The sequence below is a fragment of the Falco cherrug genome, chromosome 9 (assembly GCF_023634085.1).
Source record: "Falco cherrug isolate bFalChe1 chromosome 9, bFalChe1.pri, whole genome shotgun sequence".
Classification (NCBI taxonomy): Eukaryota; Metazoa; Chordata; class Aves; order Falconiformes; family Falconidae; genus Falco; species Falco cherrug.
In genome coordinates, this window is record NC_073705.1 from 20,732,432 (window position 1) to 20,741,255 (window position 8,824).

Below are 8,824 nucleotides of genomic sequence, written 5' to 3' on the forward strand. Positions count from 1 at the left end.
CAAATGACCACGTTATATTTGCTTCAGGCTGGGTGTGTAGTGTTGCTAAATCGCATTTTTTTGGTGATACGTTTTGCAGAATCAGAATGTGCTCATTTGTCTACCTTGCACGCAAATCTGAAATTAAATATCTCTTCAGAAATTAGATTTACGGAATATTTTGTTAGCTGTATCACAACCTGTTGTGACGCACTACAGGCACTGGAATCAGGTCAGCACAAGGCGGTGCAGACGGTGGGTTGCAAAGGGAGAACACAAGGACAGGAAAGTTTGTAGAGAGCCTTCCTCCTCATCTGCCAGTTTGGGAGTCAGTGATTATTGAGCCAGAAGTGTTATCTTTGTATTTAATTGCTTTTCAAATTTATCTTTCATGATTTTGTCCCATCTCCCATGGGATCTAGTGTGAACTTTCAACCACAACATCCTCCCATGCCAGGGAGTACTCACAGCTGCATTATATGTTGCGTGAAGTACCATTTTCTCTTCTTTCTGTTTCTTTTCTTAAACCTGCCACATGCAAGTTTCATTTGGCAGCCTTAGCTCTCAAAATGAAAGACATTTAACAATCATTCCATCATTCCCTATTTCCCCTCCTTGTGCCCTTCTAGTGTTGCACATCTCTCCTTCAGTCTCTTGCCTCTTTCCAGACTGGAGAGCTACTCTGTGTCTCATACGGAAGTTGCTCCCTATCTTTATTTATCCTTTACGCTGGCCTATAAACTTTTTCCAGTTTTGCATATTCTTTGGCATGTGAAGGACAAGAGCTGTGCATTGTATTCAAGAGGCAGGTGCATTGTCATTTTACAGAGGGTCATGGTGATGTGATTTGTTCTCTCTCCTTCTATAAAACACATTTTCACCCCCCACAGCTGACAGGTTCTGTATGAAGGAAAGCTGTTTACTGCCATCCCTTGGCCAGAACTAGAATGATTTGGTGCAGAATGCTTATTGCAAGTCCAGCCAAAATTCCCTAAGTCCATAAAGTAAATGTGAAGGTATCAAGGTACCATGTCAATGCAAAATCGATAGGGGATGAATTCAGGATTAATCTCTCTCCATAAATGAGTTCTCACTGATATAAGAGTAACAAGTCAAAGGATATAAGGACTATTTCTGACTGATGCTGGCAGCGTCAGGCATATCACAAGGGAAAACCCTGAGGAGCAGGAAGTTCTCTGATCCAAAGCCCTTTAAATCATCCGAGTCCTTTCATTGATTTTTAAAACTCTGGCATGGATCCAAAGCTCTACACTGATTTTAATCCAAAGGCATGAAATATAGTAATATGAGAGTAGTCTGTACAGAGGGACTTTGTACGTGAAGCCAAAGTTGTGGTAAACATGAAAAAATTAACCGGAGATCCTTCCAGCTGCTGTATTCTTTATTGTTATGCTCATTAAACACTTTTCTATATACCATCATTTATTATATATTTTGCATATCATCAGTGCTTAATCATAACTAATTGTTAATAAGGACTGCACACACATTACCATGTACATGGAGTGTAACAGAGGTAAGATGCTATATAAAATCTCAGCTTCAAATGGCAAATTTGCTATGGAGAATAATGACAAGCTGTCATAACCAAGCATGCGTTAATATCTAGAGATGTCATCCACATCCAGTGGGCATGCATATCATTTGCAAGTTAAGAAGTGGTTAATTAAACTCAGTGGTTTCTTTTATAGACGGGGTTTTTTTGACAGAAAAAAATTATCACTGCTAGCTTGAATTAGATTATGAATAATATAAGCAAAATCTTGAAGAAACAGCGTTATTCACATATTAATGTGCTCCAAAAATACAGGATCCTCACCACACCCCAGTGAAACAGGTCGGCCTTTCTTTCTGTGAGTGCATCAAGGAACTCCAAGAAGTCAAGCAGTCTGTGCAGAGCAAAACATGGGTTAGGAGTGAGGACTGTGGGATTGGTGTCCCAGCTTCAGGGTCACTGTGTGCCTTCACCCAGGTGGCCATCTCCAGAGCAGAACTTGTCATAAGCACTTCTCCAGCTGGGCACGATGAGATGCATACCGACTCTGGGCTGAGTACAGATATGATAAATCACGATGGGAAAGCAGTGGCTTCAGCCCTGAACAGATGAACAAATATCTGACCGATTTCTGGACAGGGGACAGAGAAAGAGGGGACAATTTGGTGTTCCTTCCTTTAATTTTCAAATTCCTTTGGCTTGCACAAAGGTGCTGTTTTTGCAATACATGCAGTCATGATGGAAGGGCAGCTGGGTTCATGCTCCTCCTCCTCAGCTCTCTCAGATGATGTATCATATTGCAGTAGCATGCTGTCCCTGTTCAGTACCAACAGCCACAGCCAAGCTGTCCCTGGCTGCAGACAAGGTAGAACAAGGCAGTGATCTGGACCTTGCTTGGACAAATGCTGAAAAAATAAAAAATAAAAAATCCTAAACTGGCTTGCTGTGGGAGAGAAGACAGAAAGGCTGCTGAAAGTCAGAGCTTTGCAAAAGGTGCTAGGGAGCACTGGCAGGGAAAGCCTTCTGCTTTTTCATCATGTGTCATCTTCTTTTATTTAGGAGATGGGACCTTGTTGGGAAGTACTCCCTGGAGATGCCTTCACCAAGTGTCTCCTGAGGTGTTCAGCCATTTTACAGTGGATTCTCAGAGGAAATCAGAATAAAATATGCCTCCTGCCAGCCCAAGTCAGAAATGCACAGGAGCAGTTTAATCTCATTGCAGTGGCCAGTGCTTACAAGCGAAGGAGAAATGATTGCTCTTATTTTGGATATATCTTCTTTGATGGCATCTTTTTCTCCCCACAAAATGAAATGACCTTTTTATACAAAGCAATCAAGCGGTCTTGGCCCAGCTTAAAAGCGATGAAGACAATTTCCATGCCAATAATAATATAGAGGGAAAAAAACAAGAAAAACTTGGGGTGTTCCAGTTGTGTGTCTCCAAATCCAATAGTTGTCAAGGTGATAAAGCAGAAATAAAAAGCTTCCTGAAAATCTAACCTGGTTTCCCAGTGTGGGAGAATAGCAGCTGCACAGGAGATGTACACAAAGATAACTAGCACCATTAATACAATTGGCACATCTAATTTTTCTAACTGTTTCCCTATCTTGTCAAAATTCTCAATTACCCTGGACATTGTCTTTCCCCTGGCTAGTTCAGGACATGAACTCCATCTCTCAATGCTTTTATTTCTTGTCAGTTTTGTGTGTTCATTTTCTCTGGCAATTAACATTTCAAAAATTTCAGCATTGTGGTACTTGATTGGCTTTCTTTTAACACCTGGCTGACTTCTCAGCACCTCCATAATAGTCAAGGGCTCACTGATGACTACTTTAGACTGCGCCCTGGGTTTCAGCTCAACCTCTTTGTTACATGTGGATCCAGAACAGAGTTTAGAGGCTAGAATTTTTGACTGTAGTTTTCTGAATTCATTGTAAGATTTGGATAAGACAGTTGCAAGGATGTCTCCCATGTCTGTCAGGACCAAGAACATCAGAGGGATGCCAAATAAAGCATACAACATACAGAGGTATTTTCCAGTCCGTGTCACAGGGTAGGTGTTACCATAACCTTGAACAAAAATAAGAAGAGGAAGAGAAAAGGAGAGAGAGAACATTGTGATTTATTAGGTATTCATGTCCTCTGAGCTTTTGGTTGCTGTCAATTGTAAAAGTAAATTTTTAGTCTAGAGCATACTGTTCTTTTTGCCTTTGCTTTGAAGTTAGCAAAATTTTGGAGGCTTAAATGCTCGTTACTAATGCAGGCATCCTACCTCTTCAAGCACATGGAGGCTTGGATTCTGCCAGTCCTGCTGAATTAACTCTCCCTGCTTTATCTGCACCTTACCGACCATTTGACTTAACCATCTGACAACAAGAGGCTGTTTAGGGAGGAGAAACCAAAGGTTTGGGCCAGCCCAAGCCTGGTGTGCAGCCTCTGTCCTGCCGGAGAGAACGGTATTATCAGGGAGATTTCCTGACCTGGGGATCTGGGTTAAGAAGGATCCAAAAGGCAAGAAAGCAAGAGAGGTGTTGGGCCCCTGGGTCCCTGCATGTGGTGGAGCTGAGGGCTGAGCTGGACCAGCAGCTGGCACTGGGGGAAGGCTGTGCACCAGGAGGTGGGGGATCGCCTCCCGGCCAGCCTCCAAGACCTCACAGGACCACTGGAGGATTTCTGGGAATGAAGCTCCCTGAGCTCTGGGAAGATTCAGATCCAGATGACCGTCTGAATCTTGAAACTATGGATCAGGCTGGGACAGTGACAGCCATACCTCAAACTTCATTTCTTTGCCCAAACTACTTGTGGCACATGGTGTGCTGGTCACAGAATGTGAGATTGCCCCTAGTCCCTCAAGCCGAGCTCTAGCGCCATTTCTTGCTGTACTGACAGCATGTTTGACCAGCTTCATAGTTTTCAGAGATTCTTAAATGCACCTAGAGAAACAAAGGGTCAAGTGAGGAAGCGTTGTTTATCACATGAGGAAATGCATGTTTATTCTAGAGTACTAAAGCTTACAAATATCAATTACAATGAATAGGGAGGTACTACTAGGCACATGGCCTTTATGATATATAAAACGTAGCAGAAGATATGCCCTTTCCCTAAATTCCATTTGGGTGTTTGTATTTCCTTCCTCTAACATACTGCGGATGAAACTTAAATTGTAAATTAGTGCTTTTCCATTACAGTGGGAGAAAACATCAGCATTATATTAATTGTATTAAATTTTAACAACCATTTTTCTTCTCATGCTCCGAAAAGACATAAAGCCTTTCTTCTCTCCCTTCAGAAACATTTTTCTTTTCTAGATGATCTTCCAGGCGAGGTACTTAGCCTGTAAGACTATTAGCTCATATGCTGAGGCATGGTTTCCTTCAATTTCTTTGTCCATTCATATTTGTTTTCACTAATAGCTGCCATAGGCTTTTGGTCTGCATCCAGCCTGAGTCCCCCTTTGCTGTGAGGCACTGAAAAAACATTTATTCCCTGTCACTCTGCTCCCCACTGGCTAACTGGGAATGCTGATCCTTACTGCTGAAGCAATTGGGGAAGATTAATTATTGTAGTTATTGTATGGAGTTTTGGGGTGGTTTTTTCCTCCATTCCCAGGCACTAAAAATACCTAGTGCAGTTTCAAGGGCTAAAATTTATCCTGAGCTTAAATTTAGCCATGCAGAATTCTAGCCCAGCTGACCACTAGGCAACCTCTACAGGCAAAGAGACGGCAGTTCAGCCAACTGATCTTCAGACTAGATGCCTCACTTCTCCTAGATAATTAAAGGTAGCCAAATTGGCTCTAACCTGAAGTGATTTATCAGTTCCTATTACTGCAAATAACAAACAAACAGAAAAGCAAACCCACCGCGATGTAAATAGCCTCCTACTAGCAACAAATATTCCAGGCTTCTAACTGATCCCAAAACTCAGCTCAAAACCTGAGGAAGCTGTGTTAATGCTCAGTGCTACAAAGGCCAGAAATAATGACAGTTTAGAAATAAATATGTTAGGTCACTGTTTATTTGTAAAGTCCCATGTTAAGGGAGATGGGTAAATATACCTCAGCAAGAAGTTTTCAACAATATGGTTTTCCATCAGTTTGCTGAAGTCAAAGCTTTCTGGTAAATTGTCCTCTTCCAAACGTTCCTAGCTGTTGTGTTTATACTAGGAAATACTCACTGGGGTGAGGATTCAGGTCTGCACCTCCAGGCTCTGCCTCTGTCTTCAAACTCAGGGGCTGCAAGAAGCTGAGTTTGAACAGTCACCTAAGCCATCAGTCTGAGGGCCAAGCCTCCGCCGTGACTTAAACAGCACGCAAGCGTGTCCTACAAGCTCCAAGGGAGTATATTAACTCCCATATATATATTAAATAGATCTATATTAAATATATTATTAATATATAAAGTATTCAAGGTTTGGTTTTTCTTTTACATTAAGATGCATATCCACGCGGGGATTTTGAGTATGTCCTAATGCCTTTGCAATTTGATACAACGCTGTGGGAATATTTCCCATCCAGCTTTGATGCTGAAAAATCCAGATAGTCAGTGTCTGTACTTGCCAGCATTTGAGGAAGGTTAGCAAAGGGACAAAAGTAGCTTTGGGAATGGGCACGAGGACTTGTATTTAGCAATGCAGGGGGAGCCAAAACCAAAGCAGATGTTTCTATTTCATCTGGGTCCTCTTCTGAAATGTGAAGTCAGAATGAAAGATTTCAGAAATGTGACTTAAACATGGCCATGTGCTGTTAACCCAGAGAAGTGTGAATGGCAGCTGCATGGTTAAGTATAGAGCTACAGATTTACAAAGCTGGGTTAGACATAAATAAGAGGGAAACAACTGAAAAACAATATGTGCATAATGAATTACCTCTTTAATAAGAGGTACTTACTATTATAATAGAGGTATTTAATAATAAATTACCCAACATACTGCACAATAACAGGAGGGATAAGGTTTGACTGAAAAATGGAGCTTTCTTTTTACTTTAATACAATAGTTTTGTGTACATGTCATATATGAGTACATGTTATAGTATGCATGTAATGATGCAGCTAATTAGTGTTACTATCATGAGTTACTAGATCCTGACTTGCTTCGGAGACTCAGCTTTGTCTCTGCCATTTGTGTTGGCAAAACCACCTTCAGACCCATCACCAATACTCAGGAGAAAAATTCAAAAGGATTTGGGGTTTGTGTTTGGTTGGTTTGGGTTTTTTCATTCCCCAGAAGAAATACATTGCAGAAAGCAGCAATAGCACTTGATCCTGCAGGGGGGTTACTTTACCTCTGAACTTACCCACGGTTGTGAAGACTGTGCAGCAGAAAAAGAGAGACCCAAAAAAAGTCCATTTCTCTTTTGGATTGACAAACCAGTCTCGTTCAGCTTCGCTGAGCAATTTATGGATTTTTTGCTTAAACATCTCCTCATTTTCTGTCATGTTATCTGTTACAGTAACAACAGGAGATAGGGTGAGTGTTTGCAGACCGCCACTCAGAGAGCAGCCAGCCTGTTGCTCCAGCCAAGTTTTCTCCAGCTGACAATCTGCTCGTACTCTTTTAGAAGCTAAAAATATTCACCTCCCCCTCCTCCCCGCCCCAACCCCCCACCCCACCCCCCAGCACCAAGAACAAATCAGGTGAGTCCAGTGGCTTTGGTGAGCAAAAAAACGAGGAACAAATAAACAAGCTATGCTCCAACAAAGTAAAAATATGACACAAAGATAAACATAAAGAAGCAGGGCAGGAACATTGGATATGCAGCTTCCAGCCTGAACATCCTGTTTTATTTTGGACTCCCCAGGAGATTAGTCTTCTTTTGATCAAAAAACACTTGAAATGCAGAGCCGGTAGGTGACTGGTACGAGCTGCTTGGGTTGGGTGTGCTCAGCACCCTGCTGTGGATCCCAGAGCCTGAGCTGCTTGGGTGGGTGTGCTCAGCACCCTGCTGTGGATCCCAGAGCCTGTCCCTCCTTCCTCCTCCCCATGGTTGAACCCTGCTGGAGGGGACATTATCTACAGGGATGCTTGCCCCAGGCAGATCATCGTGTTAGCACAGCTACCTGAGTGAAATTCCAAGCCTGTGTATGAGCCCCAGCACAGATCCAGGAAGTTTTCTACCCCTTCTCCTCCCCTCTACCCTCTCCATCAGCACCACTGAGTCTGGGACGCAGCACTGCACCTGCATCCCTCTGAGCATCCCATCGCCAGAGGGCTGGTAGGGAAGCCTGGAGCTGGGAAGAGGGAGCTGGAACAGACCTGCGACAGAGGAGTCGGTCCCCAGCAGTCAGTGGGAAATAGCATGGGAATCTCAGCTGCTCTTTAAGGACCTTAGGGAACTTGGGCAAAAGGGAGAACACAGGCACCTCAGGAAAAGTCTTTGCAGGCAAGAACACAGGGACCAGGGAAGCTTGCAGCCAAAAATCACAGCTAAGGAAGACAAGCAAACAACAGCAGTCATCAGCTAGGCAGAGGGAAAATTCTGTTTGCAGGTTCAGCTGTCAGTATTTTGAAGAATGCCTTCAAAAGTCTCATTCAAAAAGCAAAAGAATGAGTAACTCTCTGTACAGTTAAGTCATTTTGAAATTCCAGTACATACCTGATAAATTTCTGGAGATGTACCACAGATTCTGCAGAAATTTTCTATATTCTTCACTTGAATTGACCTTCCGGTTACCTTCAATGTGGGAAAACATGAAAGCCCCAAGAAAAGCATAGATGACAAGAGACAGAATGAAGCAGGCATGAGGAAATACTGCCCAAAATATTTTTTTACATGCCCTTTTACCTCGCAGAGGCTGTGATGTTGATGCCATCCTAAGCTTACTCTTTTTTTTTTTTCTTTTTTTTTTAATTTTGTGGAGAAGACACAGCTTTTAGAAATGAGGATGAGGTTGTAAAAGCTTTTGCATCCTAGAAAAGCTTCTCCTGTGAAAACAAGGGTTGCTCTGCCTCGGGCTTTCAGATCACATGTCTTTATAAATGAAGCTTGCACTACATTCCCAATGGAAAAGGAGCACAACTAATCAACCCTTGAAATACTTCGCAGTTGACAATATGCCACTCTGTCCCTGAATTACTATTGATCAGCCAGCGCCGTAATGCGCACAGATTACCAGCTTCTGTGGGTTTCTACTGGAGCCAACCCTTGTCTAAAGTTTCTTGTTCTGAACTACAGTTTCCCATTTATACGGCAGAAACATTTCCAGCTCCCAGGAGGGAAAATGCACACTGTAAGAGATGGATTTCTTTAAAGATTTGACCCAGAAATGAACAGAGAAATTTAAAATTATTCAAAAGAAGAGGTTGTCTCTAATTGTTGTTGCCTCTGG

General features: G+C 42.5%; 1 protein-coding gene across 1 annotated transcript; it reads right to left on the reverse strand.

The window, feature by feature from the left end:
- Positions 1-1,377: 1,377 nt before the first annotated feature.
- Positions 1,378-8,426, reverse strand: KCNK18 (potassium two pore domain channel subfamily K member 18). Its single transcript, XM_005443865.3, has 3 exons — positions 8,092-8,426; positions 6,793-6,939; positions 1,378-3,566 (listed from the first exon to the last, which is right to left on the reverse strand). Exons 1-3 carry the CDS (start codon positions 8,306-8,308, stop codon positions 2,755-2,757), a joined length of 1,176 nt encoding a protein of 391 aa, XP_005443922.1. The 5' UTR covers positions 8,309-8,426; the 3' UTR covers positions 1,378-2,754.
- Positions 8,427-8,824: the final 398 nt, after the last annotated feature.